This window comes from Protomyctophum bolini (assembly GCF_963924005.1).
Source record: "Protomyctophum bolini genome assembly, chromosome: 13".
Classification (NCBI taxonomy): Eukaryota; Metazoa; Chordata; class Actinopteri; order Myctophiformes; family Myctophidae; genus Protomyctophum; species Protomyctophum bolini.
The window spans coordinates 29,135,431-29,161,622 of NC_137874.1; the positions used below are offsets into that span (position 1 = coordinate 29,135,431).

General features: G+C 40.5%; 3 protein-coding genes across 3 annotated transcripts; 1 reads left to right on the plus strand and 2 right to left on the minus strand.

Moving 5' to 3' along the window:
• Positions 1-367: 367 nt before the first annotated feature.
• On the minus strand, positions 368-3,641 carry rnasekb (ribonuclease, RNase K b). Its single transcript, XM_080779666.1, has 3 exons — positions 3,421-3,641; positions 1,599-1,681; positions 368-1,080 (listed from the first exon to the last, which is right to left on the minus strand). The coding sequence occupies exons 1-3, from the start codon at positions 3,496-3,498 to the stop codon at positions 936-938; spliced, it is 306 nt and encodes a 101-aa protein (XP_080635792.1). The 5' UTR covers positions 3,499-3,641; the 3' UTR covers positions 368-935.
• A 286-nt stretch (positions 3,642-3,927) lies between these two features.
• Positions 3,928-8,413, plus strand: bacc1 (BPTF associated chromatin complex component 1). Its single transcript, XM_080779374.1, has 6 exons — positions 3,928-4,263; positions 4,465-4,559; positions 5,214-5,315; positions 6,290-6,519; positions 6,624-6,728; positions 6,996-8,413. The coding sequence occupies exons 1-6, from the start codon at positions 4,243-4,245 to the stop codon at positions 7,058-7,060; spliced, it is 618 nt and encodes a 205-aa protein (XP_080635500.1). The 5' UTR covers positions 3,928-4,242; the 3' UTR covers positions 7,061-8,413.
• A 5,375-nt stretch (positions 8,414-13,788) lies between these two features.
• LOC308326518 (P2R1A-PPP2R2A-interacting phosphatase regulator 1) lies at positions 13,789-26,079 on the minus strand. The gene is made up of 10 exons (XM_080779441.1): positions 25,533-26,079; positions 24,939-25,227; positions 23,706-23,790; positions 22,522-22,578; positions 20,756-20,802; positions 20,423-20,480; positions 19,179-19,243; positions 18,782-18,837; positions 18,543-18,627; positions 13,789-17,950 (listed from the first exon to the last, which is right to left on the minus strand). Exons 2-10 carry the CDS (start codon positions 25,037-25,039, stop codon positions 17,827-17,829), a joined length of 678 nt encoding a protein of 225 aa, XP_080635567.1. The 5' UTR covers positions 25,040-25,227; positions 25,533-26,079; the 3' UTR covers positions 13,789-17,826.
• Positions 26,080-26,192: the final 113 nt, after the last annotated feature.

Below are 26,192 nucleotides of genomic sequence, written 5' to 3' on the forward strand. Positions count from 1 at the left end.
CCTGCTAAATGCATTTTCAGGTAAGGATACCTATTTTATCCAATCAGGAGAGAACTTGCATAGAACGGCCTACATGAAAATGATGGGACTATTATGAGCAAAAGAAAATCAAGTTTATATGTCTATTGTCTAGACTAGAGCCTAAGCCTATATTTTCTTACATATTACATTTGTCTTGAACAAATACCGGTAGTTGAGTGAGTCTCAAAAGTGTATAATTATGCTGCTGTGTAACCCCAGCTTCAGCACCATGCGTTGGTAGACTCCCTTCGTTTCTGAATAAATAAAGTTGATTGATTGAAATAAGACAAACACAATGAGAATGAATACACTATTACTTTTACATTTCCTCTCCAAGTCAGAGACATTCTCATATTTAGAGATCCTCTTTATTGCAGGGAATATCCACAATAAAACGTTCATCACAATATACATTTGTTTCGTCTCCAGTTAATGTACACATCATCAAATGTTTTCTTGCCTTTAAACAGTAACACATGGGTTGTTTCATCAAACACTGTTACGGATTTACAGTCTATTATTCACATGGTCCAACTTTTGGTCAGTTTTATGAACTTTACCAGAGGAATGATAACATACAACGCCAGTACACCGCACAGAAACACAATGAGCACACAAACTATCTTAACTTAAATCAATTGGCCCATTAGAAGGCTCTCTGTTTCCCTTTGGTAACATAAACTGGAATAATAAAGTGGGTAAAATGCATAACCGTTTGCAATTCGCTTCTTATTTTTCATTTTATGCATTTTTAAACTGGTACATGACCACATGACATGTCGGCCTACATGTTGATATGTAACAGTTCTTCAGTAAACACCAATGGGTTGCTTGGCCACCCATACAATAACTTCATAACATAACCTCTACACACATTAAATAAAACCACCAGTGCAACACATTTCTCTCCCTCCTTATGTGACCATGTACTCCTGTCGTTTGTTAAGTCGGACCTGGCACAGGGAGACGGCCCCGACTGCTACGTAGACGGCTGCAGCGATGAAGCAGTTGATTCCCACCTGGTTGTACAGGCTGTATATGTTACTTGGTGGGTTCTTGCTGTGGGTTACAAAAAAATGCCACATTAAGCTGATCAGCAGCAGACTGCAGTGAATATGAAGTAATTGTTTTTAACCCATGTATATGTAGCTCAACATGATACAGTTTACTCTAATGTTCAAGAAGCAACATAACTGTAAATAAACATGTAAAATTGAGACAAAGAGATAACAGTAATGCAGAGGGAGAGGACACTGGAGCAGCACAGACATTTTTAGGTGCTAGTATACAAACGACTAACGTTTCGACCTAAAAGGTTTTCTGAAGACCTTTTAGGTCGAAACGAGATACCTGATGAAGGTCGTTTAGACCGAAACGTTGTCATCTGAATAAAACTACTGCTCTATAAGTGAAGACAGTGTGCGGGACCCTTATCTTCTCTGCATTTTTATTTGTGAAATGTACAGTAGTCGATGTGGTTGTCCAAAGCGATAATCTCTGTACTGCTAGAAACTTCAGTTGCAATGTAAGAGATGTGTAGGCCTACAGTCCCATATAGAGCAGCTCTGGTCACTTACTCGTTACGAATGTCCTCCTCAGTGTAGGGTACATCCTCAATCAGCACGGCTGACTTGGCACTAAAGAAAATGCCTAGCATGGCCTGTAATATCAGAGAGCAACACAATTAGAACTTGGAAGTATAGTTCATAAAGTAAGTTTGTACAAAATAATTCAACTTGGGGATGTTGCCCATAGATCACAGTAATGGTGGGGTGGTATAAAGAAAACACAGGATAAAATGTGCCAGAGCACCCCAAATAGTAGCCCCGCTCGGAACCCTACGTAAAGTTTCTGACATTTGGATGTCTTTACGTAGGGTCCCGTCCCATCTCTCCCACGCTAAATGGAATACAGACGTACATACGTTCGGAAATGGTCGTGCTGCACTTTTTTGATGGGGGTTAGATGTTTCAAAAGAAGCATATAGGAGCTACAGGGGTCAACGGAAACGTCAGAGAATTTTCCTTTGGCACAGAAGTATTTGTTTGACCGTTTTGGCAGCTCTGAAATTCTCTCTTCCTTCATTCCTTGACTTCCTTATTGACATCTCATTGTACCGCCTCCAGCACCGACAGTGGCTAGCTGCGCGTCCCTACGTTCCTGCCTCTGATCTGCTCTGTCGCAGCTAGCCAGTGTCGGTGCTGGAGGCGGTACAATGGGATGTCAATAAGGAAGTCAAGGAAGTTAGGAAGAGAGAATTTTAGATCTGCCAAAACGGTCAAACAAAATACTGGCTTCTGCGCCAAAGGTTAAATTCTCTGACGTCGTCTCCTATATGCTTCTTTTGAAACATCTAACCCCCATCAAAAAAGCGCAGCACGACTATTTCCGAACGTATACGTGTACGTCTGTATTCCATTTAGCGTGGGAGAGATGGGACGGGACCCTACGTAAAGTCATCCAAATGTCAGTAAAGTGCTACCCAAATAGTAGATGTTATATTGTTACAAAATAATACTAAATTGTTAGACACGTAGAATATTTTAAACATATCAATCATATACTCGGCTGGGTTAGCGAGCAATACACAATGGAATATCAACACTTGTTTTTAATGTGCCAGCCCTTCATATTGTGTAACATATTATACAATTATGTGACAAGATAGTAAGGTTCCGATGGCATTGTGAATTGTGAATGCTTTGTATTCTATTAAATCGAGGGAATTATTTTGGCTACAAGGAACGTTTATTTTTGAAAAGATGGTGTGGTGTATTACACACTCCTACCTATACTAAATAGGTCTATAATAAGCCAGAAAAGAATAGTAGCCTACCATACCATATACATAAATACACGTTTAGCATGTACATGTCTACATAACATAGAAGGGCAGAGTGTCACATTTAAAATAATCCAAGTAGCCTAAATCTGATCAAATTCAGATATCAAGCTGTGTTAATCGCAATACAATGCACCTGCACAGTGCACACCATCTCCCTTCCATATGCTAAACACAGTAATTTCATAATCCATAGCGGTGGTTAATTTACATACCAAGCTGTGATTTCTGGTAATATTCAATTCGTTATGTATATCAAATGCTGTGTGGTAAACTGTAAGAGGCCAGGCCTAGCTGGGACCAGTCTATTTGCTGGAAGTAGGTATTGGAATTACATGGAGGGTGCACCTGTCTCTGTATTGCAAAAATATCTTATCTTTCCTTAAACTACGTTTGACTAATTTCAACAAGTTGACATGCATAATATAAGTGGCTTCACTGGCTTGCGAAAAATAGATGTTGCATTACAGTCTGTTCCATTCACTAATCGACCACCACCCCACATCTCTCTCAATACAAACTGTGATGCTGCGGCCATAATGGCACCATCTCCTTACCAGCATGATCACTCCCCATATGCTGATCACTATTCCACACGCGGCCATCTTCGGACCGCAGAATAATAGCGACGGCATTTCTCAATTTGACCCTTTTCTCAATCAGTTACAGAAAAATACGATCCACTAAAACAAGAAGCGTCGCTTCATGGATAACAGAGGCGTCCGCGTATTCCGTGTTAACTCAACCCCCCACCATCAGCTGATATGTGATCACGACGCTCGGCGATTCCCGGTAGGATTCGGCGATGGTCGGCTCTGTTGGAGAGATTAGGCTGGAGTGAAATCACTTTGCAGTTTGCAGAGGGATGATCCGGTTAAAAGCGGACACGGAAACTGTGTGTGTGTGTGTGTGTGTGTGTGTGTGTAATAGTACACCAGCTCTAGACAGGATCTGTGCACGGAGCAGTAAACCATGCTGACGGCCGCGAGCTTAAACTAGGACAACCAATCAAAAAATATGTGTGAGACGTTCTTGAATTGTCAGACTGAGACTGACCAATGACGCCGAAGCAACATATTCGCGCAACATTCTCTTTATCCCCCTTGGATTTTGCAACTGAACCATTGTTGATAGATTATTATTATATTCCACGAAAATATGCTTTTATTTGCAAACTAGTTTAACCCGCTGGTGTGATTTAGGTCACACCATTGATTTAGGTATTTGTTGCTTTGACTGACGCATAGGCTCGTAAGCTTCTATGGAAGCCCGCTAACGTTAGCTACGGAAGCTAACTTTAGCTAGCAGCTAGCGGTGTGTGTGCGCATTGTTTTGGTTTAACTCTACAAGCTATTATAAGAGGTTCAAAACAACTCAACATGACCTCGGCATCTGCTAAGGTAAACTGTCGCCTCGGGGATTTGAGATCTCTTTGTTTATAATATGCATAAAGGACAAAGCTGGTTGATTGACTGTTTATAATAAACGAAGCGATTTAATTGATTCACTCACCGTTAAGGGCATTCTTATTTGTCACTACTACCCTCTTTATTGCACGCATTAATCATGTGTTGTGATCACCTTCATGCATGGCTGGACAGGTGGGAGAGATTTTCTCCGCGGCGGGAGCTGCTTTCACCAAGCTGGGAGAGCTCACCATGCAACTGCACCCTGTGTCTGATTCCAGCCCCGCAGGGTAAGATAAGTGATTGATTGAATGAATTAATACTTTATTAACAGTTTACTATTTGATTTTGTACAGAGGTACGGTTTGTAATGATTGTTAAAAGGATAACACAAAAAGTCTTATTGGGGCTTAATTGTTTCCATTATGGTCCTGTGTATTACATTTAAATTCATGTAGACATTTAATAATATATAATAATAAACCAGACACAATCAACACTAGTAGCAATGAATGAAGCGAACAACCAGCTCAAGTCACTTTGCATAAATCAGGTGTACCTATTAAATGTAACACTTATTTTAACATCATTATCACTTACATCACCTTTACATTTACCACTGTTAAATGGATCTAATAAACTATCTGAAACAAAAGTAGATATGTCAGGTACTTTGCTAGAGGAATTTGAGGAAATGCTGATAGAACTTGATATCTATTTCCTTTCACATCAAGTGATCAGTGTTCACTTGTGTGGTCTCGAGGGTGTGTGTGTGTGTGTGTGTGTGTGTGTGTGTGTGTGTGTGTGTGTGTGTGTGTCAGAGCTCAAACTCGAATCGCCATCTGTTGTGTGTGTGTATGTACGCATGTGGATCTACTGTAAGAGGTGAGGGAAAGTGATAAAGTTGCTAAGCTTGTCTGTAACCTTGCATCATTTAATTACAGAGCCAAGTGGACAGAGACAGAGATTGAAATGCTGCGCTTAGCAGTGCGGCGATTTGGTGATGATTTGAACAACATCAGCACAGTGATTAAAGAGCGCACTGTGTAAGTCTGCATGTCTTAAATGCTGTTTGTGTGTCAATGTGTTCATGCGCTAGCACAAACAAATTAAAGGTCCTATAAGTGATATTTCTTGGTTAAAACAAAGGGTTTTCTTAATAAGTGTTGGTTAGTAACAGACCAATCAAGAGCATGAACCCATTTACTGTGTTCCAGTTCCAATTTTGTTTGCTCATTTTATTTTTCATATTTGGAATTGGAATACCGACCTGAAAATGCATTTTATGTTTTCTAAAGGGCTGGAGAGACATGGAGACCCAGCTGTTACAGAACAAATACTCTCTACTCTATATATAATGTAAAATCACTTACAGCACATTTGAAGGTCCAGGCCAGGGACACCCAGGGCTCCTTTAGGGGGTTACAGGACCCTAGGCAAAACGATTGATAGACCTGTACTGGTCTGTAACAGTACGTTTTTTTTTTTCAACTTAAATTTTATTCATTTTTCATGGTAACAGTACGTTTTAACAGTGGTGGGACCCGGCAACTACTGGCGATAGAAGCGATAGGTTCCCAATGGGAACCGGTTCAGTTATTTTTGGTTCTTCTTAGTCTATGAGTCAGAGCTCCAAAATCCTATATAATGCCTCATTTGCATATTAAAAAAATGAAAAATTGTAATACAATAAATCATTGTCTCTGTGTAAGAAATCAACTGGGGAAGTTTCGTGGTGATAACAATCTAATATAGGTATGCTTTTGCACACTCAATTTATAATTAACGTTCCAATTTTGGAGCTCTGGCTCATGGACTAAGAACCAAAAAGAACTGAACCGGTTCCCATTGGGAACCAACCTGTGGAAAGGGGGTCTGAGAGTGTCCAAGTGTTCAAACTCGTACACTCTGAGAGTCAAATTCTGAGCATTTTAGAGTGTAGATTGGTGTTCCAGAGATAGTATCAAATGGTTTGAGAATCACTGTTCTGAATATATTCTATGAATGGAATTCCCTGCAGAGCCCAGATAAAGAGCACAGTGAAGAGGAAACTGTATGAGGACAGTAGGGTGCCCATCTCATCAGAATCCCCCAAAAAGACCATCAAGAAAACAACCGTCTCAATGGCACCTGCCGCAGCGCCCGTCGCCCCTGCCATGATCACGGCGCCAACATCGCAGGTTGTCGTGGCAACAGGAATGCAAAGCAGCCCCTCCTTAGCCCCACCCATCAAAAAGCAGAAGACTGCAGGTAACTTAACTTATAACTTATATTGTGTGTGTGTTTGTGGTAAAATGTATTTAATCTTGTACTGCACTACCTTTATAGTAAACAAATGTTTTGTCCCTCTGCAGATGTGACACTGAGTGCTCTCAATGACTCTGATGTCAACAGTGACCTTGTGGACATCGAAGGTTTGGGCGATGGCTCCTCCAATAAGAAGCTCAACTTTGATCAAGGTGAGAGTAGTACAGACTACAGAGCCTCATAAGTTGGTTGTTTTCTTCTGAATATGCTTGAATTGGTTTTGTATAATAATCAAGGCATGTGGACTGCAGATAAATCCATTTCAAAAGAAAAACTAGCATTGAGATATGTGAAAGTTCTCAGATTTTCAAATGTTTCTTTTGACCTGGCAGAAATATATTCGGTGTACGCTGAAACGTCTCTACCAAAATGGCAACAGCTTTTAAACATTTGTCATTTTATTTCCATGTATTTCACAGAAAGCTTAAACCTGGACTCCAGCCTTATAATGAACTCCAGTGACCTTCCCCTCCTGTCCCGTTGACGTTTTACCTGTGACCTGGCAGCCCAGTGTAACTTTGTGGGGCGAGACTTTGTGAACCCATCGCTTCTAGACAAACTTGGTTGCAGAATCCTGGAGCTGTGGTTCCATGTTCTGTACGTTGCTCATTGGGGACAGATTTCTAACTAGGAAGTGTTTTCTTCCTCCACCTCCTGCACATTTTTACTATCATGTTTTCAAAATAGACTGTTTTTTTTTTTTTACATAATCAGTATGCAGGCTTTCGGTGAAGGTTTGGAAATACACAGACAACGAGTCGCACAAAAGTTTGGAGTAGTAGTGCGGTCTTCTCTCACACATTGGCTTCAAGTTTTAGGACAGTTATTTGGCAGTCGAGTTTCATCAGCTACTCAACTGGAAATAAATCAATGCCGAGTGTATGGTGAGCTGAAGATGTGGTTGTGGGTTTGTCGGTGATATTCTGCTGGCAGTGTGCAAGTTGGACCAACGGCAGCCATATCTAACAAATATCATGTCCCTCTTCTTTATTTGGAGATGGTTGAAAATAAAATGCAATATAATGTATGTGATGTAATGGGTTATTAGGCTATTAAGCCCATGTTTTTAGCAAGCTATTATGTACTCCATAGTTCACTCCACAGAAGGAAATTAGTTTCTAGGAAAAGTGTGCCATTTTAAAACGAAAAACATAGGAATAACATTTATGGGAAAAGTTGTAGGATGCTTGTATGCTCCCTCCCACATTTGTTACATAGAGTCCTCATTTCTTTCATATTATCAGTAATAACTTGGATAGAATCCAGTCAATTTGAATATCTGTTTTCAGTGTCGGTGAATAACATTCGGATCCATTTTATGCTGTTTAGTTAAAAAAAAAAAAGGATAAGAACTAAAACTGAAATTCTCTTGCTGTGTCTCATTGTGGTTGGTGTTTCAATTCTGCCGGATATGACCTTTTTCTACATTATAATTTACGGTCCATTGTGGTGGCATAAATGTTACAATATTTTACAGTACAACCAAAACATCACTGCCGTACACACAGTAAATTGGTGAAATATATTATATGTCATTACATCCTCACTAGTCAATTTCAAAATGCTAAATAAAACGATGCAATACAAAATAAACTTAAAAGTAAAGATTCCAGATGAGGCAGAGACACACAAGTGGTTTCCACCCTCTATACCAGGGATACTCAAATAGATTTACCTGTGGGCCACATTACAAAAATGGCAAGGGGCCAGTAGATAAAATTACATTAATGATACTTGATAACTTCTCTCTTTCAATTGCTTTATTTTCGCAAAATGTATCAAAGTACAATGTGCATGCACACAATATGTAAATAAATAAATGTGTTACATTTTCTTGCATAAACACAAAGAGCTGTTTCCATAACTGCACAAATTATTGCACATAACATGAGTAGCTGTTTGCCTGCCTGCCTGCCTGCCTGCCTGTCTGTCTGTCCATGAGTAGTTATTTATCTGTCTGTCAATGAGTAGCTGTCTTACTGTCTGCCTGTCTATGAGTAGCTGTCTGCCTGCCTGTCTATGAGTAGCTGTCTGTCTGCCTGCCTGCCTGTCCAGTTGTCCATGAGTAGCTGTCTGCCTGTCTGAGTAGCTGTCTGCCTGCCTGCCTAATTGTCCATGAGTAGCTGTCTGTCTGCCTGTCTATGAGTAGCTGTCTGCCTGCCTGCCTAATTGTCCATGAGTAGCTGTCTGTCTGCCTGTCTATGAGTAGCTGTCTGCCTTCCTGCCTGTCCAATTGTCCATGAGTAGCTGTCTGTCTGTCTATGAGTAGCTGTCTGCCTGCCTGCCCAATTGTCTATGAGTAGCTGTCTGTCTGTCTATGAGTAGCTGTCTGCCTTCCTGCCTGTCCAATTGTCCATGAGTAGCTGTCTGTCTGTCTATGAGTAGCTGTCTGCCTGTCCAATTGTCCATGAGTAGCTGTCTGCCTGCCTGTCCAATTCTCCATGAGTAGCTGTCTGTCTGCCTGTCTATGAGTAGCTGTCTGACTGCCTGCCTGTCCAATTCTCCATGAGTAGCTGTCTGTCTGTCTGCCTGTCTATGAGTAGCTGTCTGCCTGCCTGCCAGCCAGCAAGTTGGTTAACAGAAAATAAATTGTTATGGCTGAGTAAAATAAAATACAATAAACACAATTTGCCTGAAAATAGATTACCCAGCTATGACCTTTTCATGAAAAAAAGAGTAGTGATATGGCTGACTGAGTAAAATAAAACAATCTACCTGAAAATAGATAGCTATAAGTGAAGAGCAATTTCCGCAATTACCATTTCCGCAATTTCCATTTCCACCATTTCCGCAATTTCCGCAATTACCATTTCCGCATTTCCGCAATTTCCATTTCCACCATTAACGCAATTACAATTTCCGCAATTTCCATTTCCGCAATTTCCGCAATTTCCATTTCCAACTATTAATGGCAGCTGGGTTTCATCATTCAAATAAAAATAATTCTGTCCGTTTAGCTATAAAATTATGTCAGGGAATAGGGATACACAGTATATGTCTTTCATTTGCATTGCATCTCCCCCCCCCCCCCCCCCAAGCTTTTATTTTCGTTCGAGTAATAGTACAACTCTAATAGTATTATTTATAATAATGTAATTAAAGATAACTTCATTCAGATTTATTTATTTATTTTTATTTCATTTTCCAGATTTTTCTTTTCTTCTTTTTTTTAGATTTTCATTGGTGGGCCAGTCATAATGGTCCCGCGGGCCTGATGTGGCCCGCGGGCCTGAGGTTGAGTATCACTGCTCTATACTGTATAGTAAATACAAAAACTACAAATTTATAGTACAGTATATCTTCTAAACAATAACTACAAAAATCTATAGCAATGAGCGAGGTAGGTATCATTAGCTGTGCTTTGTTTTAAAAATGTGAAATCTGCCATACACACAAATAGGCCTACTTGCAATCTTAACGGCTAATGAAATCAAAAATTCAGTTTCTTTCGGAAATGGACACATGATCTGCTCCAAATCAGAAGATTCAAGAGAACACGTTTTCTAATGATAATCTTTTTTTAATTACATGATTGTTTTCATATACAATATGAGATCAATTCATATGGTGTACATGGCTTTGTTTTCACTAAAAACTTAACATTTTGCGTCAATTTTACAGCCATGAGATACTCTGGACTCGTCTGGAATGAATGAATATAGTATTTTTTTATTCTTTTACAGATCCATAAAAATACATCATCTTTATCTTATGTATTTGTCAAGAAAAAGAAAAACTATTTACATTTTGAAAATACTTGCTGAATGTTCTTATACATAGTAAAAGTCTGTGAATTTGACTGAGATGGTACAAATGGACTGTTAAGTGTTAAGTAACACTCAGGATTTGACAGCTTGATTTGTACTGCACAAAAATAGCCAATCTACAAGCTCACAACACGTTGTGAGCTTGTAGATGGGCTATTGTCAGTGCAACCAAGTGTATATCAGGCTTTAGATGTGCTTTAAGTTCCCTTTCTTGCTCGCCTCTTTCCACTCTCAAATGATCTAGTTCATTACTCTCTCATCCTTCACTTCTTTCTCTTCTCTTTACATACTTTTTTTTGTCTGAAGAGTAAGATGAATTAGCAGCCATCTTTAGATGTAGATCTGCTATTTTTGCTTTGTGCTGCCTCTGTACGTATAAAATATGGTGTAAGTGTTTAAAGTGATATTTTCACCCCCGGTTGAAAATGTCATTTCTAGTGAGCACTCCACAAGCATTCTGGGACCATCAACCTCCAATCATGAATCCTGAAGTTTTGGAGGGCACACATGTCAAGTATAGACCAATCCAAGGAAGGGTGCCCTGGGGCGCAATCATAGCTGCGGTGTCACATTAAGCACAGCTTGACACCGCAGCACTGATTGCCTACAGCTGGCCTACAAGGCACCACTATGGATTCATCTATAGCCTACACCCTACATCTTCAATGCAACTAGGCTATAGCTCATACATTAGATACTATAAGTCTAATGATGATTCACAATCCAGCCATGAATCATTCTAAAAAAATAAAAATAATAAAGCAAATCATTGATTGTACTTTTTTCTGAGGTGTTACATTAGTGGGACGTAAGCCTATGCCTTATACTTGCTCGAGTGCCCAATATTGATTGACAAAAGTGCAAAATCATTACTAAAAGATACAACTTGGTTTGGTATTGAAGGTTAATCATTGTGCCCATATAATGCTATAGAGGTATGCACACAAAAATGAAGATATTCTACCACAGACAAATGTCACTTGACACAAATGACACACTGACACAGTTTACGGAAAGTATCACACATTCAGATTGTGGCCGATAGAAATGTGAATATTGGGGTTTTTTTAACAACGGTATAGGAACGGCAATAACAGCAATACAAACCAACAATGAAGAGTAAATCAGCATGAATATAAGGAAGATAAGAGCCCCTTAAAAGAGAGTTAAGAGCACAGTGAGGACAACGTCATACACAGTAAAATCCCCCATAACTCAGCGTACAAATGTACAACCACATTATGGGTCCAAATGGACCCAGTGACCCAAATAGACCCTTTTGGTTTTTTGTATGCTCTCAGAATTAAATTTGGCATTTTAACTGTGAAGTTTGGTCTGGTCACTGGTGGCAAGACAAGGTTTTTGTCTCTTAAATCCATACTCCCACTGACCACAGCTTCTCTATTGTAATGTTTTCAGAGAAGCTTCTACCTATACTGTAACTGCAGCTCAGATGGCCACGACAATCACATTTACATTCAACACTTTGCCACAGAAACGTAAACTGTTGTGACCACAAATTAAGAAGATTAAGGGTGGGGGAGATGGGATATGGTTTGTCATCTGTTTTAGTGGCCAATATTTGAAAAGATATTCTTTTCATTAAACCCAGATTTGAAAGACGTGGCAAGTTTTGCCGGAGAATGTTTCCCAGAAGGCCTCTTAAGCACTGCAAACCACTATTGCCAGCGGCTTCCAATGCAACAAGATGATCTATCTATTCTAATTCCCGCTTCTGGGAAACCTTGAAGTGACCCTATGCAACAGGTCACTTAAACTGACACTGCTAGGCTAATAAGGCATGAACATCATGTCAGGCAAATGCTATGAACTCAACCTCAAACTTAAATTTAAAAAAAAGAAAGAAAGAAAAAATATGTTCCTAAAATAGGACATCCGTCATTCCAAAAATAAAACAAAAGGTCATCATCTCGGGAGAACACAAGAATGGAAGATAAATTAATAAACAAAACTTCAACTCACTCTGAATGCATTGAAGCACAATGGAAAAAATACTAGCTATCAGTTAATGAAAGTCTTAAAACGAATGATGGAACATATTGTCAATTGCAAAACCAAGTAAAAGTATCACAAATGTATGCCCGAAAATACGTACAGTATATATATTTTTTCTTTTTTTTAACAAAATGGCCCCAAAAAAACGATTCTTTGATGCAGCGATCCATGCCAAAATCAGTGTATGTGTCGTGCCATTTTATGGCAACTCAATAGGTTAGTTTGGGCTTGTCAGAACCGAGCAGTTCCAGTCAAACCCATTGCAATGATCACTGCATTTCATGTTGAATGCATGAAAAACAGTTATCACTGCTCTTTGAAAGAAGCAAAAGCATAAAAAAGCAGAACATTTAATGGCGTGCTTCCATCATAAAATACACTTAAATATTTCACACTACAGCCTATTTCTGTACACCTTTGAAAATAATTTGCTTTGCTTAGCATTTGGCAATCTGTTGTTTCACTGTAAAGTCCTACTGTCCTTAGTATAGACTCAGAGTATAGTATAGAAATAGAGGAAAATACGGACGAATACGGGTACATTTTAATACATAACCTGTGATTTTTACTGTGTACCTCACAACCATCTATTGATTCTATTCTATGGGGTTCTCGGGAGTTCCTGAGAGATGTCAAGGTCTGTCCATTATTGCGGTTAGACAATGACGATAAAATAATATACTGCAGAACAGCGGGACCAACACTCTTCATCCCCGTTTGTGAAGAATAACCAATGCTGATGATTTTGAAATCGAGAGCAGTGGATCTCAAACTTTTCCAGGTCAAGGACCCCCGAATAAATATGTATTTGGATTGACCCCCATTTGAAAAAGTATTTTTGCCAGGGATCCCGGTACAAGATTGGTGTGTTTTGACACATTGTGGGCTTGTAAGGTTAAAGTGGTTAAACTGATTTCGATACTATATATATTAACTCCTTTTGCTGGGGACCCCATGGAACCCGGATGCCACTTTGAGAATGAGAACCACTTATCTAGAGGTTGGACATACCATGGTGGCTCAACCGCTTGATCATATTAATTATAATGTCCTGTATAATTTCCATCTCAGGACCAGATGTACGGTATATTGCATCACATTGCACCACCACAGTTATGAAATCAACCTCTTTCTGACTACTACAGATTTATAGTAGGATTAACAGACATGTCCTTAAATGTGCTTTTTGACAACCAACATCAGAGAGTGGGCCCAACTCCCCAAGAATTAAAGGGGGTAGGGGGGGCCAGGGGGATAAACAGCATTCATTGTATCTAGATATGCATCCATTCATGTAACAAACATTTTTCTTTTTTTTTACAATGGTCTAGTAATTTCTGTGCAAAATTGTGAAAATTGATTGTAAAATCTACAAATAGTGTAGATTGGAAAAATGTTTTGTCCATTGCCAACATAAAAACAGCACTGGTATAACACAGACAGTTTAAGAAATTATGTACATATTTCACAAGTGAAAGGTCAGGAGGAAAGGATGTGGAATTTTTAACACATGCATCAACATAAGGAGAACACAACTTTTAGATCACTTTTATCCCATGTTCAATAGTCAAATTAATCAATAGTTTCTGATAAACAAATGTGCTCAAAAGTAACACATGGTGTGCTGGAAATATCACATCCTTAAAGGGTGATTTATACTTGTGAGTTGCGTGCTGAAAATATCAGATCTACATGCTCACAACGCATCACATTGTAGATCTGCTATATTTGGCATGTGACAATGGCACACAACTAAGTATAAATGAAGCATAAGAGTGTGGGAACGACAGCCCTATCCGTTTCCCCATAGATTTACATCTAAAAATATATGGCCGCATATTTGCTGAATGTACTGTACATGACATCCCAGGGGCTATATTTTAGGGTCCAGAGCAGAACATAATGGTTTACAAATGATTTACCTCGGACCAGAAGTTGGCATTCACCTCGCCATCTAAGTAATTGCAAAATAAGCAAATACGTAAACATTGTTTCAACAATGTTGTTCTTTGCCTGTGACTCTGTCAGAACATCAGCGACCCATGGAGTGATGAAAAACTGCAATAGGCCATGGGTAAAATACTACTGATGCACAAGGATGTGTGGACAGCAAGGCAATATTCCTTCTGAGCATATACTATGTACTGTACATGTATATCCTCATAATATGACGCCAAATATTTATAGGAGTGAGCCAGTACAGAGATCATCCTGACAACCGAACACTCCATTTACACGTCTCCCCCCTGGTCTCTGACGCCTCTGGTGAAATGCGTCACAGAGGGATGTGCAGATTAGCAAACTCTTACACTATTATGGTGATTAAAGTGCTCCAAAATCTATGGGGAAGTGTTAGATTCTCACATCACTGCCACCCCATGTAAAGTGTATAAAAACTGCTCTGCAGATGTTCCAAAGTATATCTTTATGACCTCACGTTATATCTTAAGTTATTTTGAATCTGTCTTGGGGAGTGTTATTAATATTCACAAATACTGGATAGTCTGCCCAAGATAAAACAAAAGAACAAAAATATAATGTTTTGGAACTAATTAAGCCAATTTCCTACCCTAGTACCCATGAAGAGTAAGAAAACAATGCTCTAACCTGAGGACAATGATCACATTCATAAGAAAACACATCCAAAGAAGAAAGTGACACTTTAGTCCATCTGCTGGAAAATAGTTATAGAAGAATGATATATTGTTCAAATAAAGCGCTTCAAAGTATTCTGACAAAACAGCTGAAAAGTGTCACTGGTATGTACGGCATGGCCAATTACTGCAAACTATGACCATTAAAGGAAGGCAACTAAGCAAACAAATTAAATATGCACCATAACATCGCATTTGCAAAACACCATATTAGACCACTCAATAAGATCTGGCAAGTTTTCTTTTTCCTCAGACAAACCACTTCTTTTTGGGCCTTTAAAACACCTTTTGAAGAACAGGAATGAAAGAGCACAGTCATTAGCATAGAGCTTTGCCTGAGGATTTAATATCTGTCGTCAAAACCCCCATTGGATTAAAACTGAGGGTAAAGTAACTTATAGTAAAGCTTCCGTTCTGAATATTCACATATAGATACACTATAAACATATAGACACAGATCCATTAAGGCCCTTAGACCACAGCTTCATACGTTTTTAGACCGGGCCCCAATTTAGACTTTGACTCTGAACCTGCTCCCCAGGCTCTTTAAACTATTTCTGTGCCCGTCATGTTGGGACCTGACAGAAGTAGTGACACATGACCCGTTTTGGACTCCAGTTCCGTAGTTATCGAAACTAGGGAGATGTAGGCAAGACACTTCATGTCCATGAAGCCTATTTATATTTTCGGCGAGCGAAACAGCTGTATAAATTATAAATGAACCATAAGGCTGTACAAATTATAAATGAGCCATAAGGCTTGCAAAAGTTTCTTCTAGAACACCTGGAAAACCAATTCGGACTATGCCGTTAAAACATCTCTGAAGATGGAAGAGCAGCAAAATGTATACAGAGAACTTCTAAAGTATCTCTTAAGGCTAATTATTGTTGGGGTCATGCTATCTACAATTTAGCTACTGGCAATGAGCACAAGTTGGGGTGTGCTGAATTTTGCAATTGAATTCTTGGGTTTATGTCTAAGTTTGGTTTTAAAATATCATCAAAAAGTAAAATATTATATATACTTTCAGACAAAAAGCTCTCATACTCTGTTTTGGTTCAGAAAAAAAGATTATATGGTTTGGACTGGACTATGTGTTATTCCCAAACCAGCCGTCAAGCCAGTTTTTTTTTTTTAGTTGACTCTTCGTCCTGCGTATGTGCAAGAGTAATAACAAATGCACAACTTTTTAAAGCGCGCCACTCTCAGAGCAAGTGTGCACACTGCACAGACAATGGTCTCGTTTGTCAATGAGGGCACTATCCCGAGTTGGCATGGCAGGGTGGATGGAATAGCTTATATCGTAAACCAAAACGAGCGCTCCGTCTGTGCGTCTCAGCCAATCACACAGATTGAAGGCGGAGTTTTCAGCATGACAGGCTAGGGAATAACTCAAGTGCTGCTCTATCCCAGGTTAATATGTACCAGCTTGATACAATGGTATGCAGATGTTACTCCAACTGTTTCTGTAAGTGCTCTATGCTGGTGCGGTTGTCTTTTCTGACAACAAATATAATTTCAGTTTGTAAGCTAAGTTTTGGCTTATGCTGCCCTGTGAGAAATGAATGTTGAATTCCCAGTGGAACATTGATGGTTTTAAGAATTTTCCAGTATGCAACACGACAAGACTCTTCTAGATAAATTGCTGACTGGTCAAGACAATCTGACCCTTGCAGTATCAAGCAAACACGTTGTCTCCATGCTGTTATTCATCCTCACAAATCAAGGTGCCACTTTGTAGTAACATACTGTAATATACTGTATGACTACATCTTAATTAAAACTTGCAGAGAATCAGAAGAGATCTGACTTGTAATTTCAAAAGAGATTTTATGGTTGGTTCTGGGGACCTGCTCTCTCTGAGATATTTGTATGGGACATTGACGCTCCATTCACCTAACAAGCAAGAAAAAACTATGTCTATCTGTCAGATCGGCTTGCAAAGCGCAGTCCAACATGAAGTTTTACTCAAAGAGAGTAATGCCCGAAATACACTCCATCACTGGAAAAAGCAGATCTGCAAGCTCACAATGCATTGCGCCTGCGACACATTGTGTGCTTGTAGTTCGGCTATATTCTTGCACAACTCTGTTGTACGACAAAGTATAAATTGGGCTGAAGAGGAAATCCAGATGACTAAATAGTCAGTGTCCTTATTGTTCCATTCCAACTGGCCAGTGCCAGCCTTTTAAAGGCCACAATGCATGATGGAATATACACGCTGTAGTTTTTAGTCAGCTGCAGACAATGTAACATTGAAAAATGTATGATCCATGGTAGTTCCCTTCAGCAGTTTCTTCCATGAAATACAAGGTGTTGTGCACAGGGCCAAAGATACTGATACACACAGTGTGCCCATGCATTACCTAGGGGAGAGGCAGATCCTGACTGATATACCACACAGTACACCCTTGTAAGGTTCATGGTGGTAGAAGCCTAGTGATGAACACCCCTGTAGGCATGTAGGGCAGGGAGTAGACTCCAATTGACCTACTGTAGGCTGACACCCTCTGTTCAGACCACCAGCGACCACTCTGCCAAAGCCATTATTATCCAATGGCCAATTTGATCTCTCACATATACGTATGACACACAGCTGTTGTGGGTTCTGCTCCGGGCAGAACTCCTCTGTGCCGACAAAGGAGCAAATAAGGCACCTATGGTAAATATCAGGTTCTCCGGTTGTAGAAAAATAATGGACTTCCGACTTGCAGTGTTTTTTGTTTTTGTGATTTGCTGCGCTGTGCTGTGCACATGGTGGCAGACTGGTGTCTCCGGGGGAGTTACTGTACGTGTGGGTGGTCAGGTGCAATTTAGTGACCAGGGTGGTGGTGGGTGAAGGATGGAGGAGGGGATAAAGACAGAGGGCTGCCTGGCGGACTGGAACACAGCGGAATGGCTCCTCCTTGAGCAGAAACTGCAACGGCCTGAGACACACTGATGGCAGGGCGGAGAGAGAAGTAGGGAGGGAATCGCGTCAGTTTTACAACTCTCGTCAAAAGGGTTGTCCAACAAGGAGTACAATAGCCCTGAGTTATGCTCAGCTGCGTCCCGCTGTCGCGCACCAAACATACACATTTCACTGTGAGCTTGTACATCTGCTATTTTCTGTGCGCAATGTGCAGCTAAGTACAAATTAGGCTTTGGTCTTTTTAGTACTATACCAGAGTAAACAATGCACACAGGGTTTAGTTATGCTGGTTCATATTCCTTTATTCGGAGCGTCTGCCCAGTGTATTTTAGACTGTCCAGACCTGGGTACATATTCCTTCCTGTGTTTCTGTATTGCCATTATAGCTATACCGATATCCTGTTACTGACTGTTGTTAAAGGCCCAACATTACAGTACCTTCATGATGAATAGGAGGGAGAGAAAGGGTGAGCAAGGCAAACAGAGAGGCAGTGAAAGTAATATGAAAGCGTGAGTAGATCTGCGCTCTGATTTGTTTTCACATACTGTTTTGAGTGTGTGTGTGTGTGTGTGTGTGTGTGTGTGTGTGTCTTGCCACTGTTAAAGCAGGCAGCGCACCTGACTGTGTAGCTGGTGGAGTGGGCGGGATCTGTTACCCCGGCAACAAACAGCTTTTTGGGTGGCCCGTCAGACTCCACCCCTCCTGAAGGACACAGCAGATGAACAGAACTCCCATTAAACAAACCGTAAAGCAGGGGCACATCCTGGCAGATTGGAGGACTTGATTAGAGTAGAGTGATCTTATAATAGGACACACACACACACACACACACACACACACACACACACACACCTACCTTTCCTCTTGAGTGGAGTTAATGCTGGCCATCTGACAGTGGAGCTCAAAACTGGCCTGATGAAAAATAAAGGAATCCAGTCACTGTAGATTTACATAAAAATTATACAGATGTATCAAATCTCATTTTATGACTAAAACAACCCATTTAATTATGTTGGCACATTTCATAGAATAGACTGACATGCACTACAATGTGATTTAAATAAAAGTAAAATAAACAACATTGGTTAACCTTGTTGCATCTATAAACAAGCTCGTAATTCTTGATAAGCTGTCATTTTGCGTTTGACAAACAGAGTGGCTTATACTAGCTGTGTGATTGATTCAAGGGGAATTTCACTTTAACAGCCACAATATCAATACCAGTGACGATAAGGTTGATTCATGTGATATACCTGAACCTCCTCGTAGGGCTGGGAGATGAATTAGGCGTAACACCGCTGTCCTGTGAATGGAAGCCCTGGGTGGAAACATAAGAGTTAGTGTGTTTAGAACTGGAGCAGAAGTGTCAACTTCACCAACCCACCATTCTGTTTAAACCCATTTAGACCTGAGACCTGATCCTATAAAATGTCTTACCTATGTTTTTATGTCAGTGGTTCTCAAACTATTTCATGTCAAGGACTCCCAAAATTGTGTATTTGGCCACCGACCCCATCTCAAAATATGTTGTTCCAGGGACCCCCCAGAAGAAAATATTTGAGTTAAAAACGTTCGCTGTGAAATAATATATATTCAAAGATTTGCACACATTTTCACGATTTTTCAAAAATAGTAGATCTACAAGCTCGTAGCGCGGCACTCAGTAGATCTGCTATTTTTCAACAGCTAAAGTTTCAAATAGTGATTAAAGTGGTTAAAAGCTATGAGGTGACACAGATGCGTCCTCAGGTATAAATATGTTAATATGTTAAGAATGGCAGGAGGGAAGGCCACCTGTGGGTGATCATGATATGAGCCGAATGTTCAACTTCTCATGTATACGCCCGTTGGCTGCCAGAATCCCTAATACAATCATGTCTGTATCCAATGAAAAAAAATGTTAGAACTGCCGAGGTCTGATCGACCTGCTATATCGTGATAACTTTAGTGTGATAACAACTACTTGCTTTGACTGAACTTAAAAAAGTCAAAATGATGGAATTGCTGTAGGTGTCAATCCATTGATGAACAAAAGTTGTGTGCTAACTTTCACTACTATTTATATAGATTTTTGGGGATTCTATCTAATCTGATTCCCCATGCAGATGCATCATGTCACAGACTCACACATAGACGGGACCCCCAAACTCACTGGCCAGAAAATGGCAGATTACCCTCTTTCTAGTTCTAATGTAACTCTATGGGAAGAATATTAAATAATTAAAGAGTACCAGGATGTTGCAAAAGACAATATTGTGTTCTGTTCTTATGTCCTGAGAAAAAGTAGCTTCTCTGAGTTAGATCTTTCCTTCTCTTCAGTATTTGCCTTTGTGATCCAGCACCTGTTGTAATTGTGCCTGTCACTGATTCAGAGGTCCAAATGAACCCTTATGGGTCGAATAGGGGGGGGGGGGGGGGGGGGGGGGTCTGTGGTCTAATTCATATCAAACTAGGGGTCCTTGAAATGAAAATGGTTGAGAATTACTGTTCTACTTACCCCTGAAAAGTGGTCATGCCACTGGCTGACAGGAGGCAAAGGGATTAGACTGGAAGCACTGCAGAGAGTGAAATAAGAGGGACGAACAGTGTAGCGGAGAAAGAGGAGGAGTAGGACAGAGGAGGGAGAAATAAGATACATATGACAAAAAGAAGGTGAAAAACAAGGCCAGGTTAAGAAAGAGAGATAACTAATTCAGTGGTACTGAAGTGAGCTATGGGTGTGTGTGTGTGGGTGTGTGTGTGTGTGTGTGTGTGTGTGTGTGTGTGTGTGTGTGTGTGTGTGTGTGTGTGTGTGTGTGTGTGTGTGTGTGTGTGTGTGTCAGACAAGTACCTATGTCTCTGTAGACTCTCCCTGAGTGTCATCTCCATATTCTCCTCCTGAAATAACCAAACACACACTCAACGACATGTGGGTTTACATATCTATCCATGCATGTGATAATAAGAGGAAGCATTCTTCAAAGGTGTGTGTATACTAATAAATAAATGTAACAAAAGCTACACTATGTAACTTTCAGTGAATTAAATATCATTTTGACCAATCTGTAAGGTAGAGTACAGTATATTGATACAATGTAATAGCACATCTGCAGTGATTGCAGTGAAGCCTGTACCCAGTTGGTCTACCTGCTATTCTATTTAAAAATGTAGATCCTGTGGTCTGGTACTGGTTGACCCGTCTAAAGGTCACAATTAAATACTGGTATCTCCCCTGAGCAAGCAGGCATGCTCTATTGGGCCATTGGTAAAAGTGCATATATAGATGGTATGATAAAGTGCGTTTTCAATAGACGTGTGTGCATTCAAGGATTTCCTAATCTACAACAAACTTTGCACATATTGTACAGCTCTCAATGAGAACACATAGTATACACTACATTATAAGGCTTTGTTCAAACTGCAGGCAAATCTGACTTGTTCTTTAGGACTGACTATCAACTATTGTTTGCAAGCTGATCAGATCGCAATTTTGTATCGAGACATTGTTGACCTATCTGCATTCTGCATAGACGCATTTCCAGACAACGTCACACTGATAAGAACCAGTATGCGCACGCAGCCCGGGGCCAAAAGAAACCGACCACTCATTAGATGCAATGTTAATGTGGTCACAGCCACATGTGTAACTAGAAAAGGTGCCCCTCAGGGCACAGGTCTCCACCAGGCTAGGTCAGGTTGTGGCCTCCTGGTGGCGCTATAATAGGCCAATGTGAAAAGGGTGCCATTTCTTCTTACAATGGCAATTGGATGATTTGAGGCATTTTGTTCCCAAAATGTGTTTTGCAAAAATCCACCTGTTGGTGGCGCTATAACAGGCCAATGTGAAAAGGGTGGGATATATTCATCAGCCTAGTAGTAAAGTGCGTGAAAGATTATGCTCCGTTCATGATTTGAGGCTTTTTGTTCAAAACGGACCAATCCTACAAACTTTGAAAGCCAATGTTGGCCAATTAGGATGGAATATGAAATATCGGACAGATCCTTCTTGAGCGCATGACTATAGATACTGTGTAATGATTTGTGGGATTTTTGGACAGAATCTGGAGGAGTAATATCCAAAAATGTCGGCCTCCTGGTGGCACTATAAAAGGCAATGTGAAAAAAGGTCAAAGGTTTGTCCTTGGCCTCTAGGGATAGAGTGTGCATGTAGCATTTCACGCAGATCGATGCAGTTATAGGTAAAATGTGAAAAGCTGCCTCATGGTTGGCGCTATAACAGGCCGTTCTGGAAAATTCAGGGCAGAGGTTCATAGTTGGCATCTAGGGAGTGGGTGCAAAGTTTGGCATCGACCGGGTTAGCGGTGACGGAGATTAGCTGTACACGGACAGACGGACAGATGGAAACACACAGACACAGACACACACACACACAGTGTGCAAAACATACTCTCCCCATGCCTTCGGCTGGTGGAGACAAAAATGCATCCCATCAAACGTTCAGATGAATGCTTAGGTTGTTTACTGTGATCTCTCACTCATGAAATATGTAATCCTTGGTTTCTGTTGTGTGTACTTTATACAGGCCTTAATAACACAGGCATTCATGACAAAAGTAGCACAGAGTACATACTAATAACTAGCCCCCATTGTCCTTACCTGCCTCTTGTGGTCTGACCTCTCACTGGTCAATGAGAAAGGAGACAGGGGAGGTGCCTACAACAAGACAGGACAGATTATGATTGGCAGGCCAGCCAACATTCACTCTCAAAGACAAACCACGGCAAGCACACAATGTATTTGCATGTGGAAATCTTTTACTAATTGTTTCTGGATATGAATTCCAAATGTTTATGGAAAACAACTGAGAATGTGTTGTAGTCGAGTTCTGTGCAGCTGCACTAGTCTATCCTAGCCAGCGCAGAGATCAAGACAACTCACCACTACCACCGTGGAGGTTGAAAGAGAAGCCAGTGTTCCACAATGCATGGTTTACACGAAATTAAGTTAAGCAAAAATCTTGCTTTCAATCATATGTTGTCATATCATATGAAGCCCACAATGTCTCCCTCTCTTAATAGCGGTCACGGTCAGCCAACAGCTTTTACATACATTATGTGTATGACCTTCCCTTGAGTCAATTTAATCCATTTAGGACAGGAACCCCTTTTGGCGTTTTTACCCTTCAAGACAGGAACCCGTTTTGGGGTTCCTGTTGCTATATACACTACAGTACTGTATATAGCAGCATAACATATTTGTAATTGTTGAAGTTTTTCAGAAAACGTCCTCAGTCCTACATGTAAATGTGTTAGCGTCATTGTGCACTGGGTGTACCCTGTACTTGTAGACTCTGAAAAACTGTAATCAGTGCTTGGCACACAGCATAAGGGTGGCTGGATGGTGGCCGATTGGTAACCGCAAGGTTACCATTTCGAACCCGGGCTCCTCTAGAGTTAGTGTCGAAGTGTCCTTGAGCAAGACACTGAACCATAATTGTTCCTGATGTGCTGGTTGGTGCCTTGCATGGTTTCCACTGCCATCAGTGTATGAATGTGTGTGTGAATGCGTGAATGTAATGCACAATCTATGTAAAGCGCCTTGGATAAAAGCACTACAGTATATAAATAGACCATTTACCATGTCTCCCTCTCTTAATAGCGGTCACGTTCAGCCAACAGCTTTGACATACATTGGATTGGATTGGGACAAGTCCCTGCGACATACTAGCATCATGTCCAGGGGTTGTACTTTAGTGAAAATGGCAAAACGTACATTATTAGAAACATTGCTATGGGCTAAAATGCATATACCCACTCCTATACTCTCTCACAGACTCTCACCCTTGAAGGGCAGCTGGGGTTGACAGAGACACTGCTGCGTCGGTACCGTGATGAGCTCATAGGACTGAACACCGTCATGCCATCACTGGAAAGGGCGATTCAGGTCCAGGCCAGGGTGACAGAGAGTAAAAGACAGTGAGAGAGAGCAAGACCTGTGTCTGTGATGTAGGTATTTCTTTGTCTACCGTTTTAATTGAGCATTCATGTCCTTTGCTACTTAATAGGTCAAACTCTAGAGACATACCGGTTTTGTTAAAAGCACATTATTCAAAAATGACAAGAGTGTGTGTGTGTGTGTGTGTGTGTGTACTACTGATTTATAGTACACACTGGCTGGTCCCAGAGGCTGAAAGCACACGCACGCGCGCACACACACACACACACACACACACACACACACACACACAATCAATCAAAAACCTGTGTGTGTGTGTGTGTCTCTCTAAATGTTTTGATGAATTGAACATGGTGGACCCTGTTGTAAACAAGTGTAATGCTTAATTGGGTCGTCCACTCACAGTTAAAGGACAACTTTCGTTTTTTTCAACCAAGGTTCATGTTTTAGGTTGTTATTAGAGAAAGTAAAAGATGAGTCTTAATTTTTTTTCATTTGCTACTTTCTTTCATTTTAGGGATTTTAGCTCTTTTTGACAGGGGGGCGGGGGCATTCGAGCATGGGGCTAAATATGTATTTCTTTACAACATTTTATGGTGATTTATTTTTGTATTATTTACTATAGTCCTAATAAACCCCAGGAAATTACATCTGGCCACAGCAGATCACAGGATCTACTGAATGTGAAGGTAGCCTACTGGGGGAAGGCTTATACTGTGTGTATAGGCTCAATATGTCAGTTTGTCACATTCAATAGATCCCGTGATCTTTTGTGGTCAGATGTAATTTCTTGGGGTTTATTAGGACTATAGTAAATAATAAAAAAATAAACGCCATAATATTTTGTAAAAAAATACATATTTAGCCCCATGCTCGAATGCCCCCGCCCCCTGTCAAAAACAGCTAAAATCCCCAAAACAAAAGAAAGCAGCAAATGAAAGAAAATGAACTCTCACCTTTTAGTTTCTCTAATAACAACCTAAAACATGAACCTTGGTTGAAAAAAAACTAAAGTTGTCCTTTAACAGTCTTTGTATTGAGTTTGTGCTTGAAATGTACTGTAATTCTGCAAACTGTTAATAAATATTTCAATAAATCAATCAAAAAGTGTGTCTGACCTGACACTGGTGATCATGGGGGCGCTATTCGATCTACGAAGAGCCCCTCCTCCGGACGCGGAGGGTGCGCCTGCGCACTGATCCACTTCCATCCGTTCCATTCTGACGATTCTCCGGCCCGTCGCCTGGCAGCGTCTCCTGCCGCCGTGCAACCACTCGAAGGCGGCGTTGGGCTTTACTCGAGCCCGCTGGAAGCCTGACCCGCAGGCCTCAGATGCAACAAGCCAGAGCCGCCAAGTCAGCGGGGGAATAGTCCCGGACCAGTTTCCTTTGCTCTATCGCATTTTCCCTAGGAAAATGTACAGCGACTAGATGAAATGGAGTCCTTTCACTCGGGGATTTATACCAATGCAATATGCTTGATGTGTTGGTGTCTCAAAACGCAAATCTTGCGGATCCGAGAAAGCTCAACAAAAACCCATACGAAAACACTGATAACTTTTGCTAAGGTATATAAATATCACCCAGCTAGGTGTCATCGCTACACGACGCAACTTTTAATTCGAGTACCAGAAAGTGACGTGACTTTTAGGATTAGCTGTTCAGCTAACGTTTAAAAGGAGAAAATCGCACAGCAGCCTTTCCCAAACCTACCAGGGCGTTTAGACGTTTCTCGGGTAAAGTTGTCCATTACGCCCTCAGCGATAATCACCAAATCTTCAAACGCTGAGAAGCATGGTCGAAATTAAAACTATTTGAAAGATTTTACAACATAGTCCCTCACCAAATAGAGGTAGTTCATCAACTGTGAAAATAGCGCCACTCGCTGGCCAAATAAAATACTGCGGCAAAGATGACAAATTGCAACATGAGAAGAGACGTCGTGATCTGCCAGTAGCTAGTATAGCAGGCAGCCCTGCTCTATATAATATTGCAATGTGCAACAGTAGTTCACCAGTGCATGAGAACTAACGCCTACTAGACTGAGTGCATCGTGAAACATGACTTAATGTTTGTCAGTAATCTGCATGTAAAATAAACATACCCTGATTAGAACTATAACACAACCTCCTTTTGGACCTTTTAACAATTCAGATGAGCATGACAGGCTAATAAAGAATACAGGTATATAAAATATCAGTTAAAAGCTATCACTTTGGATTGAGATAATCCATTTGATGTAGGCTATATGTAAAGTAAAGATTATTGAGTTCCCTATTCTGGGTATGTCATATTATAATAGCAGATCTACAAACTCACATTGCATTGATTGAGCTTGTAGATCTGCTATTATAGGCAAAGAGATGGAGGAGT